The sequence below is a fragment of the Castor canadensis genome, chromosome 13 (assembly GCF_047511655.1).
Source record: "Castor canadensis chromosome 13, mCasCan1.hap1v2, whole genome shotgun sequence".
In the NCBI taxonomy this organism is placed as follows: Eukaryota; Metazoa; Chordata; class Mammalia; order Rodentia; family Castoridae; genus Castor; species Castor canadensis.
Genome location: NC_133398.1, coordinates 122,060,511 through 122,078,535, shown reverse-complemented (window position 1 = coordinate 122,078,535; position 18,025 = coordinate 122,060,511). Strand labels below are relative to the sequence as shown.

The 18,025-nt window shown below is 34.8% G+C and overlaps 1 protein-coding gene across 1 annotated transcript in view; it reads left to right on the top strand.

The window, feature by feature from the left end:
- LOC109680329 (rho GTPase-activating protein 20-like) overlaps window positions 1–18,025 on the top strand; it is a 44,083-nt gene that overhangs the window by 11,129 nt on the left and 14,929 nt on the right. The window contains exons 5-8 of the mRNA XM_074052215.1: window positions 5,218–5,294; window positions 12,180–12,317; window positions 14,682–14,723; window positions 15,355–15,433. Coding sequence (XP_073908316.1) covers window positions 5,236–5,294; window positions 12,180–12,317; window positions 14,682–14,723; window positions 15,355–15,433 — 318 coding nt within the window. The 5' untranslated portion in view covers window positions 5,218–5,235. The remainder of the gene's footprint in view (window positions 1–5,217; window positions 5,295–12,179; window positions 12,318–14,681; window positions 14,724–15,354; window positions 15,434–18,025) is intronic.

Below are 18,025 nucleotides of genomic sequence, written 5' to 3'. Positions count from 1 at the left end.
ACATAATACAATTTCATTTTTGTACAATGTCCATTTTCATCGTGTGCATCACTATGTTCACCATGGTAATAGAAAATAGCCCAGTTACAACAGTTTAGTGCTCCTAGGTGTAAGAATGGAAATTCCTGACTGTTGAGTATTACAGGATGTAAGGCACCAATGAAGGCACTTTTTTTTTTTTTTTACATTTTCTGCTGAGATTTTGTTTGTTTTTGTTTGGGAGTGAATGTAGGTTGGGGTTTGTGGGGAAATGAGAGACTTCCTTACACAAAAGACTGTGGTTGTGGAAACTAGCCCTGGGGCAAAGCAAAACCTATGAGATAAAGGAAAAGATGAACCTGAGTCCTCTGGAGCAAGGATCAGACTCCAAATGTTAGTTTGGGGCCACAAGAGCAGAGTACTGTGAGGAAAGAAGTATTGGATCCAAAATGCAGTCTTACACCTCTTGTGCCCAAATGAGTCCCAGAAGAGAATGGTAAAGAAAATCATGATGAAGCACTCCCTAGACAGAGAGTAGACAAGGTGGGTCTTAGGCATCAAATTAGTTGCTGCCTATATTAGGTCAATCTTTACACAACATGTAAAGATTGCACAACACTCCACTTTACACACGGAGGTTTTCTCACCACGCTAAAAATGTAAGGATTGACATTCAGGGAGGTGAATAATTCTTCCCGAACTTCCACCATCCAGAATCAAAGCCCGAACCTGATCACAAAACCAAGGTTTTTCTACTGTGTCTCATTGTCAGGGTCTAGTGGTCAGAGAACAGTGCCTTGAACCCAGCAGACACAGACTTAGCTTCTAGAAGACTAGAATACCCTGTGACTCTCACTCCAAGGTGCAGAAGTGAGAGCTTCTAGTCATATTTGAGTATCAGTTTGCATTAACTTTTGAAAACACACTTTTCATAACCAGTTGCCCTAAAATGTTCATAAAGTAGGATATTAATTTTTTATGTTATTCACTTGTTTTAGTAATCAAATGATGTATTTGCTTTGATACTTAATACATAATCCTTTATATGATTTTATTGCAGATATTAGCTATACAGGGAGATATATTGTGATAATGTTCAAAATATGTATTAGTTGGATTTAATCCTCCATCATTCTCCCTCTTCCCCATCCTCCCTTCTTAGAACAATTTCAACAGATTTCAGTCTTCCATTTTCATATATTAATACAAAATATATCCACCTTATACACCTTCCTTCCTATGTTTCTTGTGCCCACACCCCATTGGTATACACCTCTGGAAAACATTTATTTTTCCCTCCTGCCCTTCAGTTTTTTTAACTAAGCATATATTAATAGTCCATGGGGTTTTACCTTGGTTCTTCAGGACTGTATATATGGTGCTTTTATCAAATTAAAACCCTCCCCTCTGTTACTTACCCATTCTCTATCACTAACATCCCCTAACATTCAACAGCTTACTGTAAGAGTGCATTAGATTATATTCATATGTAAATGTGCTGTTTCAATATTTTTCATTCTTTAACTTTTTCTTTCTATTTCCCATCTCCCAAATCATCCTCAGACAGAAGCACTAATACCATTTTGTTATTTCTGTCTCTCTCTATATAGATGATCATATAATTTTCTATATGTACATTTAACTTATATGTCTAGCTCTCACATATAAATGAAAACACATGCCCTTTGATTTTTGAGCTTTGCTTACTTCCCTTAACATGAAGTTCTTCAGTTTCAGTTCCATTCATTTTCCCTTAAACGACCTAATTCCATTCTTTTTCATGGCCGAATAAAACTCTATTGTTTCTATATACACATTTTCTTAATCAATTCTTCAGTTGTAGGGAATCATTCCAAAGCTTGGCTATTGTGAATAGTGTTTCAATAAACATGGGTTTGCAAGTGACTCTACCATAGTTTGAAGTATGTTCTTTTAGATATATGCCTAGTGTTGTATCACTGGTAGTACTATTTTTAGTTTTTTGAGGGAACTCCTTATTGCTTTCCATAGTTGTACTAATTTACATACCCACGAAGAGTGCAGAAGTTTTCCTTTTTCCCCACATCCTCACTGCATTTGTTGTTTGTGTTATTGATTATAGCCATTTTGACTGCCGTGAGGTGAATCTCAAAGTAGTTTGATTTGCATTTCTTTTATGGCTAAGGATGTTGAACATTTCTTCATATGATTATTGACCTCTTGTACCTCTTCATTTGAGAATTGTTTGTTCAGTTCATTTGCCCATTTATTCAGTGGGCTGTTGATTCTATGAGAGGGTAGTTTTTTGAGCTCTCTTTATATTCTAGTTATTAATCCCTAGTCAGACATATAGCTGGCAAAGATTTCTCCCATTCTGTAGGCTATCTCTTTAATCTGGTAACTGGTTGCTTTGCCATGCAGAATCTTTTTAGTTTCATGTAGTCCCATCTGTCAATACTTTCTCTTAATTGCTGAGCCATTGGAGCTTCATTAATAAAGTTATTACTTATGCCTGTGTGATCCAGTGTGTTCCCTATTTTTTCCTCAATTAATTTCACTATTTCAGATCTTACTCTAAGATCTTTAACCCATTTTGAATTGATGCTAGTAGAAGGTGAGAGACTGGGATCTAGTTTCAGTCTTGGAAATCCAGTTTTCCCAGCACCATTTGTTGAAGAGGCTGTCTTTTCTCCAGTGTATATTTTGGGTACCTTTGTCAAAAATAAGATGGCTGTTGCATTGGTTAGTGTCAGTGTCTTTTATTTCATTGTTCTTCATGTCTGTTTTTGTGCCAGTACCATGTTGATTTATTACTTTGTCTCTCTCTTTTTTTACTATGTAATATAGTTTGAACTAAAATATTGTGATAACTTCCAGCATTGTGGTTTTGGCTCAGAATTGATTTGGCTTTTAAAGGTCTTCTGTTCTTCCATTCAACTTTAAGATTTACTTTTCTATCTTGGTAAAGAATGTCATTGTAACTTTGATAGAGTTTCCATTGAACACATAGATTTTAGTACATTAGCTTTACCCTTATATTTAATGGTTTTAAACCAATTTGAGAAGTATAAGTAGGCAATTGAAATTAATATATGTATTATTGCTGAAATCACAGTGTTTTGTAGTAAAACTTTGAGGGTGAGTAAGCCTTTGACTTAGGCAGAAATTGAGATTTACTCCTTAAGTGGACCAAACAATCTGATATCTTCAGTCTTCATTCTTCGGCACAACCATCTAGAAGTAAGCCCTGCATACTAAACTATCAAGAGCAGGATTAGCACTGCATTGAAGCTCCTCCAAGTTTTAGATGTCTTCTTTGTGCTGGGGATAGAGTGAGAGAGAAGGTTGAGAGGCCCAAAATATTCTCTAATGCCGATAACTATCATCAAGATCGGAATGGACACTTGAAGGGTGGAAGAAAAAGAACCCTTTCCAGCATTTGCCAGCTTTTTCTTCTCATAGTATATTATAGTATGTGTAACATTATCATAAATTATACATGTTTATTGTATGTGGTATGTTGATAGGCAATTTTTAAATATTTTCATTCTAATCTGTATTCAGAAAAACATGCAGCTAATACACCTTATCACATTATGTATCATGAGCAGAGGATTAAGTCAGAGATTTCATAGGAAACACTAGGTAATGAAAGAAAAATACTGTATCAGTATTTGTATAGGTGATGTGTAGATACAGAAAAATCATGAAGGCATGAAACATGATGGGTTATTGAGAAATGATATTGTAACCCACTGGACCTCACAAGCAGTTCAGAAGTAAGCCATGGTGGCTATTTTTCCCAGGAGGGAAATTTTCATATTCAGAGCATAACTTGTGTTCTCAATCTTCTAAAGCCTGCATCTTTTGTCATAAGTCTCATGGAATGCTGATGGCTATTTCACTTTTTATCAACAAAAGACTAGGGACTTGTGTCCTGCAGAACCCCAAGGTGAAAATTAATTTCCAATTCTATTTCTTGTCAGTTATGTTGCCACTTTGTTTGCTCAAAGATTCTATGAAATGAATTCAAAGCCTGGAACAAAAACAAAAGAGTTCCAAATTTGAATAATATGAAACTCTTCTCATTTTTCAACTTCTCCAAAATGGAATCCTGTCACAAATAAAAAGCTCAAAATCCTTTCATTCCCAAGTTTATATAGTTAGCTGGGTCCCAGCCAGAAGGTCTTACTCAACTGCTGGGATTCCCATAAGTGCATCTGTATCCTGGGCTATCTTGCAAAGAATGAGTAATGACTTCTTTGGACTCTTGAAAAATAGGTTAGTTCAAGTCTCTAATTACTTAAACTCTCCAAGGATCATAGCACAGAATAAAATTCAGCCTTATTTCCTAAATTCTGAGAAGGAAAATAACAGTCATTCCCAGAATTAAGTAAATAGTGTAATCTTGGTTGACATGGCAGTTGCTAGCAAATAGCATTTGAATTAATTTAGTGATACATACATTGTAGACAGAAGGACCTGGGCATTGCTGTGTCTCAGTACCTTGGAAGAGCATCAGTTGCACTAGTGTCAAGAGTCCAGAACCTGTGATGTACATTAAGTAAGCAGAAACTACCCATTAACAATTATGCTCCTGCAAGTGTGTGTGTGTGTGTGTGTGTGTGTGTGTGTGTGTGTGTGTGTGTGTGTGTTATGGTATTTGTAGTGATGAAACTTTTGGGAAAATCTATACTCCTAGCTTTATTAATGGGTGACATTTGAGATATTATTCCTTATTAGAAATTAGATGTTCTGATTTCCTTATTTCCTTTTGTCTAATAAAGTGCTTTTAGCATTTCAATGTGAGATTTTCGTTAGTCACAAGAAAATTTCTACTCTCAAATGCCTCTAGGTGTGTTCTATCTAGGAATCAGAGGGAAATCCACTCTTTTTTAGGATAATATGAGGAATAGAGTGATTACTGACATACTACTTCCTCAGCGCTGTCTTAAAGAATCAGATTTTACTTATTTCGAAAACATTAATTGTCAAGCCCCCCAAAAATACATTTAAAGAATCACAGAAAGGGCCACTGGGTCACAATTACCCTTGTCAGGAAATAACAGATCCAGAAATTTCACAAAATTTCAAAGAGATTCTAGACATTGTTGAATAAAAGAGTCAAAACTTACTGTTTCCATTGGTTGGAACATTAGAAAGAAATGTACCAGCATAAATAAGAAAAGACCCCAGAAAATGTGAACTTCAGAGCAGAAACTTAACTCAGTTGTCCTTTTTCATTCTTTCATGTTCCAGTAGAATGTGATATTGACCATGATGAAAGTGACTGCAGATGGGGAAGGAAAGAGTGCCAAGAACTACAGCTGCAAAAGGTTGGGATTTGGGGTTTCTCTCTTTCTTAATTCTTCCTGGGATGAAATGAAAATATTCATGAGTTTAAAAACTCAAACAGCACAAAGTGATACCAAATGAAAAAAGATATTCTCTACCTGACTGAATTCCCCAGTTCCCATTTCTAAACTAGCTCTCTTTTATCAATCAGTGTTCTGTTGATGGTCATATCATACCTCTAAGCATATGTTAATACTCGCATTTCCTATTTTTATATTTTAGATAGTGTGTTGGACAGTTTTGTACTGCTAAAACAGAATGCCAGAGGCTGGGTATTTTATATACAATAGATGTTTATTTGATTCCTGGTTCTGGAGTGTGGAATTTACAAATGTGAGATGCCACATCTGGTGAGGGTCTTCTTACTGTGTCATTCCAGGGTGAGAGGCAGAAAAGAAAAGCAATAAAATATCTAGGAGGGTGTAAGAGGGAGCCAAACTTGCTTTTATAATAAGCCAACTCCATAGCTGGGCACAGTGGCTCATGACTGTGGTCCTGGCTCCTAAAAAGAGGGAAATCAGAACACAGTGATTTAAGTACAGTCTAGGCAAAGGTATACAAGATCCAGTCTCAATGATTGGCAGGTCTTAGTAGCCCGTGACAGTCACTACAGCTACAGAGGAAGCATAAATAGTAGATCATGGTTCAGACCTGTGAAGGAATAAATTCAAGACTCTATTCTCAAAATACCTAGAGCAAAGAGCGCTGGGGGCATGGGTGAAGTAGTAGAGCACTGCAAACATGGAGTTCTGCATTCAAGTCTCAGTATTATTAAATGAATTAAGTAAATAAATAGTTAATCTACTATGAGTGAAGACATTAATCCGTTTATGATGGTACCACACTTGTGACCTGAACACATGCCTTTAGGCTCTCCCTCCCAACAATGTTGCTTTGGGGATTAAGGTACAACTCATGGTCATTAGGAGACACATTCAAAGCACAGCAACATAAAATCTATTGAAAGATTCATTCATATTTCTTCATCCATCTACTTTTAAGGTGTATTATTTTTACTCTCCTGGTGAGTATTTATACAATTGTAAAGAATATGCTTAAATTATATTTTGTTACAAAAGTTTTTGGTACATCTTGATTCCTTGCTATAATAGATAACAAAATTTGTTTCTAACTTAAACTGCCACATTTCTGTGCTTTTATAAAGGTCAGACTTCCATTTTCCTACATTATCAATGTTAGTACTTACTAGTGACATTCTCTGTAGAAGTTATTATCTTCCATGTTTTCTTTATATGTTGACTTATAAATTGAAACAGCATTTAAAGTGTCTCAATAATTAATTTACCCCTTTCTGATGAGCCAAATAGCTTGGTTGTACATATTGAGGGACAATGTAATCTTACCCCATTTAAACTGAAAAAGTATGTTCTCAATGTTGAAGTCAAATGGAATTTCTTAAACATAATCTTTAAGCCCTTCTATTAAATTTGGACAGTAATATCCTTTATTTCTTAGAAATTAAACATAGCACACTAAACATCTTTGATTGTTCTTGTTTCAGAGCCCACCTGACCTTTAGGTTCTTAACTCTGAAAATGCTGATATTTTATAATCAATTTTTCTTCTATTGTCTTAATTTTTCCATTTTTAAATCTTTTATCTGTTCCATTTGGATCTTCTCACATTTGCTGTTTGTTTCTTCTTGTTTTGATGAGTCTTTTTCCAACTATGAGAAAGATAGAAAAAGTTGACTGATAAATTTTCATTGTGGTATTACAACTATCCTTGTACTGAAAAGATGGATGAACAGGTGTAGTTGTATATAAGTTAGAAGAACTAGTTTAGAATTCATTTCAGTATTTTGTTCACCATGAATTTTTATAATTATTTTGGCTGTTTTTAATATGATTTATCTTATTTTGGGGCACCTCATCAAACGTTTGTGTCCTTTGCTATACCCCTTTCACTATTGTATCTCCTTTGAGTCAAAGGCCTGAAATGTTACTTTTTATTTGTGGTCAGCAGAGGGGAACAAAGGACAATAGAGTAAGTGCTTGCTGTCAGACTCTGGATTACCTTAACTTTGTGTAGGGGAAAAACTGACAGCTAGTGGAAAGTAGGGGCTCCAGAATTACAGAATCGGTAGGGAAATTACTCACAGTGACAGTGACAAAGAATGGAGATCTGGGTAAGCAAAGGGTTGGTCAAAAGTAAACAATTCAAGCCTGGTATCTGTCACAGAGATGTGAGCAAGTAGGTATCAGGGGCCAACCATCAGTTAGGGAGTGATTAGCACTTCTGACTGCTACTCCCAGCCTATAAGGGACTGTGGCCTGGCTTCTTAAAGTGACAGGCAACTACTATCAATGGAGGAAGCTGATGTACTTTTCTTACAGTTGGTAACATGGTGCCAACAGAGGCAGCAGTTCCAGAGCCAACCATTTTGGGAAGAAGAGACTGAGTGTGTTAAGATCACCAAACACAAACTTGCTTTCCTGTGCAGATATTTAATTATCATTTTAGAAACTTTTATGAAAAATATATTTAAGAAAATTTATCTTTTTAATATGCTTAAATGTTGGTATCACTGGCATACCATCTCCTTTATACTATCTCCTTTAGTTGATGTTTAAGGTGAAAACTTCAAGGTACAAAAATTAATGAAAACAGAATGCTGTGGACTGCATTGTGTTCTCCTTATTCCTAATATTTGAACCATACAATTTCTTTCTCTCTCTCCCCCACCATGGAAAAACAGGGGGAAAATGGTTATCTACAGTCAGAAATAGGACTCTTACCCAAACCAACCATGCTGACATTTTTCTGACCTCCAGAACTGTGAGAAACAAATTTTTGTTTTTAAGGCCACTCTGTCTACAGTATTTTGCCATAGCAAGTAGAACTAAGAAACAGACCATCACTACTATTCTATTTATTGCTTTTAAATTATATTAAGAGTTAACAATGGCACTTTTTACTGGCTTATTTTTTCTCTTCTTCCCTCAGTTTTATTGTAGAAAAATGCACAAAATGTGAAAAGTTACCATTGCATCACTATACATTATAGAGCCAGTGATATTAAATTCATTCATAATATTGCACAATCATAATTACTGCCTATCTTCATAATGCCTTCACCTAGTAAGACAGAAACTATATTCATTAAACCACCATCCATTTTCCTTTTGTCCAGCTCTAGCACCTACCATTTTCTCTCTGCTGTAATTTTGATTTTGTAACTATGTCATAAGAAAGAAATTATAATAAATTTTTCCTTTTCCAACTAGTTTATGTCACTTAGCCTAATGCCTTCAAGATTATTACCCATGTTGTAGCATATGTCAAAATTTCCTCCCTTATTTTTGAGACTGAGTAATAGCCCTTGTATTTATACATATACCACATTTCATGTAACCATTATCCATAGATGGACATGTGGGATGCTTCTAAGTTTTAGTAATTGCTGATTACACTGCTATGAACATGGGCACACAAATACCTCTTTGAGACCTTACTCTCAGATATTTTGGGAATATACAGAGATGTCAAATTCTTAGATGATTCTGCCTTTACGTTTTTGAGGAGCCACCATATCCTTACTTCATTGTCTATCTGATATTGTAGGGTAGAATGTTCTGTATATGTCCCTGTTATTGTGGAATTATTTCTCCCTTCAATTGTTAGTTCTTCCTTCTTGTATTTTAATTGCCTGATTTTAGGTGGATTGATGTTTACACTTGTTATATCTTCTTTCTATATTGAACTATTAATAATCCAATGTAATTGTTCATTTCCTTTGTCTTTCATGCTTCTTGTCTTCTTTTACCCTAATGTCCTTTTTTGTCTCGGTATAGCCACCCTTACTCTCTTCTGTTTACTATGTGTGTGGAATGTCTTTTTTAGTCCTTTCATTTTTCAGTCTATTTCTATCTTTAGAGCTAAAGATTGTACCAGTGCGTTGTTGTCTGCATGGAAGACAGATTGCTAGTGTTTCCTACTCATCCCTAAATAGCCTCAGCAATGGCATTTCAGAGATATTGTTATCTATTATATATAAAGATAATAATTACACAACTAAGCAAAGCTCCCTTGACTTTCTGAGAAAATATTTTCATTACAAGAGCTCTACATATTTCTTAATGGCTACTTTCAAAAGTCAATAATCCTGATGACATATAAAAATCCATTGGAAAAGATTTTTATAGGTGCAGATTTTCTGTATTTGATCAATTAGAACCTGTAGGTAGTGGAAGGGGTGTCTAAAAACTTCACAAAGTGAATCTCATGCATTATCAGAATTCATTACCAGATTATAGAAGCAGAACTGTGCATCCTCTCTTAGAGAGGAAAAATGGCTCTGCAATAATCTGGGAACTGGGAAAATTATAGAGATAAGGGTGTCAGCATTCCTTACCTTAAATAGGTTCTGAAGGATGCTTGATGGGAGGTCAGTGTCACCTAATGAACCCCATGATTTTAAATATATTTAAACTTTTCCAGACTAGTATAGTCCCTAAACTGTTACCCTATCTTTCACTCTACAAAAGTCAACTCAAGAAGGACATGAATCTCTGAAACAACTAGAAGAAATTAAGGGGGAACATTTCTAGACATTGTCACAGGCAATCATTTTTTGACTATAACTCTAAGTGCATGGGGCAAAAAAGCAAAAATTGAAAATGAGATTACTTCAAACTAAAATCCTTCTGCGTAGCAAGGGAAAACAACATAATGAAGGGACTACCTACAGAACAGAAGAAAATATTTGCCAACTATCTGACAGGGTTAATATCCATACTATATAAAGTATTTGAAAAGCTTAACAATAGAAATCAAGCAATCCAATTTTTAAAAATAGACAAATGAACTGAATAAACGCTTCTCAAAGAAGAAATAACAATACCAGATAAATATATAACAAGTGCTTAATAAAGATTACTTTATTTGCTCCTCAACAAAGAGCACATCAACTACAATAGACTTTTAGGTTTCCTTCCCTTTTCCCTATTCTTCCCATGCACATTCTAGCCTTAGTGTGTGACCCATGTCCAATAATATTACTGCATTTGTTTTGGGTCTATAATCCACATATGAGGGAGAACATGCGATTTTTGGCATTCTTAGCCTGGCTAACTTTGCTTAAGATGATGTTCTCTAGTTCCATCCATTTACTTGTGAATGATAAAATTTCATTCTTCTTTGTGGCTGAGTAAACTTCCATTGTGTATATGACCACTAGGAGTATATGAATTTTCTTTTTGAGAAAAACATCTGTTAATCCCCTGCAGTAACAAATGTTTTCTTTTCCCTTACAGGTCCCTCTTTGGGAAAGCATGTGTTTTGTGCTTTCAATCAATTCCTTCAAGTGATTATTAAAAATTTAGTTTCTCATTTCCCAACTTCTCTACATGAAGAGGGGGAGTTGTATTCCACTTTACTTCAGCTCACCTCAGGCTTCATTTGGAAGGACTCACTTTTGAGGTTGATGAACCAGTAACCACCTCAAGTGTAATAGAGTTCTACAATTGCACCATTTATTTTGTGGAAATAAGTGAATTTCACTTTGTGTGTAGGGATTCATGGGAATTTAAGTGTTTGTTTGCTCATACAGGTAGTACATTTTCTCTAATTGTGGTGAATGTTAATAGTAAATTTTATTTTGAGATTTTGTTTGAGGAAAAGAGGTTGATTTAGTGCACAAGAAAAAGTCATTGTTTTAATACTGCAGTTTGAGGATACTCAACCTTATCTAAAATACTTGTGACCAGAAATGTTTCAGTTTGGGTTTTTTGCTCTGGTTTTGGAAATTTGAATAGACACAGAAAAGTTCTTGGGAATATGATGCAAATCTAAATGTGAAAATCATTTATATTTAGTATACACCTTATAGACATAGCCTAAAGGTAATCTTATGTGATATTCCTATATTTTGACTTCAATCTGTCACATGAGATCAGGTGTAGAATTTTCAATTTGTGGTATCATATTGGTGCTCAGAAAGGTTTGCATTCCATAACATTGCAAATTTTGGATATTTGTATTGGGGACTCTTGACCTGTTCCTTAGGAAATTCTGTTTCGAAGAAGATGAGACCTTCATGATTAATTTTGATAGTCATTAGGATGCTAGTTAGTAAGTTGTTTATCCCATTGCAATTGACTTGTGTATTTAAAACAGAATATGCTGAATAACTATTATGACATTAATAATAAAAGAGTAGTTACAAAATAGGAGAAACCATACACCATTTGAGTGTGCACCACTCACTTGTATTACCTTGTGATCTCTGCTCCAGTTTCCCTTGTTCAATTTTCTATTTAGCTTAAGTTGGGTTGTAGGCTACAGTTTTGGGGTTTTTTTTCAGTATGAATAAAATCAATGGGAAAGTGATGTGAACGAAATAATAGCAGGAAATTTACAAAAATCTATTTTCTACAATAATAAATCTTACATAAACTAAGATTGAAATATATTTTGAAACCCTTGAGTTCAAACTTACATATTTATAGCCCTGTCTGTCATATAAAAAATTTATGTTTTCAGGAACCGTACACTCTTGCATTTTTGTTTAGCCCCTGAGATACTTTTTGAAACCATAGTTCTCTAAAACACAGCTTTAAAATACAGAGTATGATGCTTGCTCAGTACTTAATATTCTGAATGATAGCATTGTCTACAACTGTTTGGTACCATCCACAAAGTTTTCAGTGCTTCCTGGGTTAGTCTTCACCCACCACACCTTTGGTCATGGCCCATAGAGCTGGTCACTGAGCCAGACCTCAAGACTGCTAGAGATGGAAGTGACATGCTTTGCTCTGGAGCAGGCATAATTAGTTTCTTCCCATGATCACAGCTGTTCCCACATTTAAGACACAAACAGAGATTGTGCTTGATTATCTTTCTAGGTGTAAGAAAATCTCGCAGATCAAACGTGTAATCCCACTGCGCATCATATGGATGGACAAAGTGGAAGAAGGCGACTCCAGTGCCAAGAAGTCCTTTCTCTTGGGGTGGCCAATGGAGAACTTCAGGGCCACCTTCCAGTAAGACCCACAACTAGGCCTTGTGTTTATAGGCTACCTATGACAGGGCACAGTTACTTTTATATTTTCCATTCCAGATCAAAAATGCCATTAAAATTTTCTCAAAACTTATTCAAAATAAGAAAACATTTTCATATGGCTGCATATTAAGCTCTAGACTCATTTTTGACCTCCCATAATATTGATCATTTGCCCTGTATTTTCCCCTAAGAGATTTTTACATGCAAATATGTGCAAATGAATCAATAGTCAAATAGGTTTTGACCAGTGCTTTTTCAACAGGACTCCAGAAGCTACTTGGGGTGGATGGATGTTTAATGACTGTGGAAGGCAGATCAGGGAGCAAGGAACTAGGCCTCTTCAACATCCTCTCTCTGAAATGATCAGAGATTATCTGTGTTTTAAAAGTATCTGAGTAGTTCTTTCTTCAGCAAGTATTATTGCATTGTCAAATTCAGTTTGAAAATTCTTTTTGTACTCCCAATTTAATTGTACAAATTAAAAATATTTTGTTATCAAATACTGAGATGCCTGAATTGCCATGTGACAGATTATCATATTTGTTGTCTGTAGGCAATATATACCAAACATGATGCCTTTAGACAATTTGAAATAGATATTTATTCATGCAGTATAGGTTAGTTTTCCAACACATTCATAGGCCTGCATGAAGATGGGAATGTGGCTGTCTACCTAGCCATCTTGAGCTCATACTCTTGATTTAACAGTTAGCATGTAACACAAAGCTGCTGCTCTGAACAACCACATGTCACACATCATACATATTTTTCTCAAGGGTTCATCACATGCACTCAGTATTCCTCTTTACTTTCTTCACCACTCTGCCAAAACCTGATGCATTATCACAAAGTTGAAATAATTAAAGTTTTTACAATTTTATAAATTTAGTAAATTCTATGATGCATCTTTTGACTCAAGGAACTTTCCAAAGATTATTGGGAAGAAGACTATGCTTGTATCAATCTCTATGTGTCTTCTCTTCCATGGCAGATTTCTCTAAAGGTTATCAGTTCTTAGTGTTTTCTCTATGTGGCTGGTTAGAAGAAGGAGTTCAAATTGAGAATATGTGAAGACTTTGCTGAGATGGTTTACAAAATCCTTTTTTTAAAAGGATGTAAAAATTAGATTTCCACTTAGTTATAATGCTACAAAGATGCCCAGTACCTAAGTGCTTTTCCATTTACTGTTGTTAAGATTCTTTAAATTGGCATAATAGAAGTGGTATCCATGTATATATGTAACTTAGGGGCCATCAAGGTGATTCACACTCCTGAAGAAACCCATCCCAGACAGCAGAGAGATGGAAATTGGAGTTTCTTTTACTAATAGAGATATAAAATGTGGCAGTCCTGGGGAAAAAAATTCTGATATTTCCATAACAATTTCAAGATGGGGTTTCTCAATAACTCAGCAATTTACTCCTGAATGTAGATTCATGAAAAATGCAAACATACGTCCACACAAAATCTTCTGTTCAAATGTTCACAGCATCATTGGTCATATTAGCCAAAGTAGAAACCAATTTATACTTTGTAGGAATAATTTGGAGAGTAATGAATAAGGGGCTTGCTTTTCATAACAAGATAATGATGGTAGATAAACAATATTGTGAGTTTACTAAAAGTCACTCATGGTCAGTTTCATGTTGTATGTAATATGCCAGTTTAAAAAAAAAGTTAACAAGTGATCAATCCATATTTGAATAATTCTCAAAATATTTTTACTTAAATATTTAATACAGCTGTGAAATAACAAGGGGATAGTTAGCAATTTAGATACAGGTGAATTGATCTTGGCCAGACGATCACACTAATGAATGTTTTCTAGGAAGTAATTTTCCATATTACAACTCTGAAGCTTGTATAAAGAAATAAAACATTGTGGAGGTTTTTTCCTCTAAAAACATAGTCTTGTTTCTGGTGCAAGAGTAGTCCATCCAAAGGACAAATTTCTTATGTATGATTAAATCTGATTAACAGTATTTTTTGCATATGAGTAGTACTTTAAGCTCCCTGAGGTTTAATTTGCCTATTTATAAGTTCTGGTAACTGAATCTTAGAGCAGTTATGTGAGTTGGCTGTGGTCACATAGTTTGCAGGTTATGGCTGGAATCTAGTGTTTAAATTCCAAACCAACATCTTTTCCCTTTCAAATATACTTCCCTTCACTGGAAAATCACCTGTAAATAGCAAGGTCCCTTAAACTCAGTTATTAGCAGGATACTACTTCCACTTGTACCCACAGCAGTAACAATGGGCCTCTAATCCTTTTATCTGGAATGATGATCTTAAAATCTTAGAATAAATATATTATGCTTAATTTTCCTCACTTTTTATATTGCAGCTCTTTGGAACAAAAGGAAAAGTGGTACTCATTCCTTGAAAGGTATTTTGCCAGTGTGCATATTTTAATTCTTATGTTTGTGATAAAAGAAGGAAAGTCCCTGAAAGCCAGTACCCCTCAAACTATTCTACTTTTTAGTCACAGAAATTACTAGACTATCCTCAAATAAATTCTTACTTGCATTTACCCTGAATGTTATTATAAATAGTGTTCTCTAGGTGATACGTACATTTTGTTTATATTTGAGGAAGTTTTGGTTAACTTTCCTTTTCTTCAACCTATAGATTGGAGCTAACAGTATTCTTGAACCATATATTAAATTCTCATAAACATAGATTACTTACTCAATTGAGCCAATTCAAAGAAACTGCTTCCCACCTACCCTTGAACCCAGGAAGGTGTTGGGCCCTCCCTCCATCAGGCAAAAATGCTTTGAGGTCTAGACTTGCTTCCCAAATCTTACATCCCATTGAATCCTGGTATCCTCAGGGCCACAGGTTATTTTCCTGAAATATTACCTATTTTCAAACACATAATTGATCTTGCTGTATCTTTTCATATGCTTTAAATATAGCATAATAAAGATGGATAATTTTCAAAACAGGTTTTTTTTTGGAAAAAAATGGTACTAGTTTAGTCATTTTTAAATTTTTGGTTATTATTTAATCATTAGAAACATCAAGCTAACAAAAGAGAAGGACAACCAAAAAAGCCTTGAGCTCCAGATCTTCGCCAAAGACTTCCATCCCTGTGTAAGTGTTTTTAAGACAAAAAAGAAAATTTCAAGTTACTGATTTAGGCAGAATAAGAGAGAGAGAGAGAGTGAGAGAGAGAGAAGTGGAGGGAGATAAAGAGAATTTGTAAAGTATTTAAAAAGATAATTTATAAAATTATAGATAATTTAAAAATGTTATATGGAACTAAAAACTTTCAATGAAGGAAACAAGTAGAGGGTGTAGTAAAGGGGGTTAAGAAATAGAAATACAGATGAGTTTGGTCAAAGTACATTATATGCATGTAGGTAAACATCACAATGAAATATTGTTATATGTGCTATATACCTAACACATATACATATTTAACATGCATGCATACATGGTAAATTCTGGGCAATATGAAGCAAGATAGCCCATTTTAGATACAATGCCTAAACAAAGAAGAAAAGTTTCAAATTAAATGTCCATGAAATATACTGTTTTTTGTAGTAAAAGAATTTTCCCAAGCAGGTATTTCTTAGCACAATTAAATTTTTATTCAAGTTTTCACTACTAATATACATAGTGATTACAGTTGGTTCCATTTTTAAATGTTGTTTAGTTGTTTTATTTTAAAATGATTTTGTGTCTTTCAAATCAACATACATTGAAGTAAAAATATGACTAATATCATATAACCTCTTTCTGTATTTGAGTTCAGGGCCTCACACATGCTAGGGAAGTGCTTTATGGCTGAGGTAGAGATTTAGCCAATATAAAATTCTATCTATTGTTCATCTTCCAATTTTTATCAGTTCACTCCAATAGTGTTCTCTTTCCAGTACCGGATCCTCTAGGGACAGGCATTGAGTTTAGCAATTATTTCAAATACAGAGTTTTGAAATAATGGTCCTCAGAAATCAATTGAGCTACCTTAGAGTAATGACACTCTCTGTCCTCTGTTTTACTGCTATTGAAAAAAAACCCTGTATCTTCAATACTATGTAACATTGGATTTCTGAAATTATAGTACAGTAGTCAGGATGTTCACAGTGATGAATAAAATGACTATTTTTATGTCACTTATCTCTGTATAGTAGTTCTAGTGGAAGTCAGAAGTTTTTGTTTGTTTTTTGCAGCACTGGGGTTCTTAACTCAGGGCCTGATATTTGCTCAACAGGCACTTTTACCACTTGAGCCACTCAGCTGGCCCTGTATAGTGGTTCTGGATTACACAAAATAGTATTGAAGGGGGAAAAGGGTAGTGCCAATACATTCTTTCTTGACCAATAACAAAGTCCTAAGATTGTTCTGACCTGTTTACATGTGCCAGAAGCATTGCAGGAGAGAGAAAAGACTAGATTATTCTCATGTAAAGAAGCATTCAAATGTCTCTGCTGGCTTGATTTCAATGATGACAAGTGGAAACATTTAGAACTTGTCATGGACTACATCTTTGTATATACCTTCAAAAGCCAAATTTATTTCTGTCTAATTTGTTTAAAAAATCAATATTTTGAATGCACGTTTTTAGTCTCATAAGTTGAACATTTATATCATCTTTTCTTTTTTTATTGTTTATTCATTTATTCATATGTACATACATTGTTTGGGCCATTTCTCCCCAGCACCTTCCTCGCTTCTAGGCAGAACCTCTTCTGCCCTCTGCTCCAATTTTGTTGAAGAGAAGACATAGTAATAATAAGAAAGACATAGTGTTTTTGCTAGTTTGAGAATAAAGATAGATCTACAGAGAGATTCCTAGCATTGCTTCCATGCACATGTGTATTACAACCCTAATTGGTTCATCTCTGCCAGAGCTATTTACTACTTCCAGGTCACCTTCCCATAGTGGCCTCTGTCAGTTTAAGATTACTTTATTAGCTGCTCTGCAGTGGGCACGTCAAACACTTTCAAGTTTTAGGTTCCCTTCCCTTTCCCTATTCTTCCTGTATGCATTCTCCCCTTAGTGCATAACCCATATCATCTTGAGCTTGGCCTCAGCTCTTGAGAATTGAGGACACTTGCTCTATATATAAAAGAAAGATATATAAAAAAGAAAAAAGATGGGCATGATGCCACATCACTGTCATCCCAACAAGGGAAGAAAGCATAAAATGGGAGAATTGAGGTGCACTTGGTCTTGAGCAGACATTGAGAACCTATCTCTGATATAACCAGAGAAAAAGGGCTGGAGGCATGGTTCATGTGATAGAGTGTCTGTCTAGCAAACATATAGCCATGAGTTCAAACCCCAATATTAAAAAAAAAACCCTACTTTTTTTTCACAGGAGCTCTGTCTACACAAATTTATGTGTTTTTATCTACAAAAACACTATCTGAAGAGAATATGTATATTATTGTAATTATTATTTTGATCTTACTTCGTTCCACATGTCATAAACACCTACTGTCTTGCAAGCCACACAAATTAGAGAATGATTAGAATTTCAAAGAGTTTCTTTGTAGATTTCATGGTGGAATTTTAAAATTATGAGGGACTTTCTGACATTTTAAAAATTACAGAACCTTTACTGGTAACTAAATTTCAAGTTTAAGCACAATGTTTGTACCTGCCAGATATTTTAGCATAAGAAGTTCTGACTTTCCTGAGTTTGGATAATCTGAGACCTACTTTTGGGTTCTGTG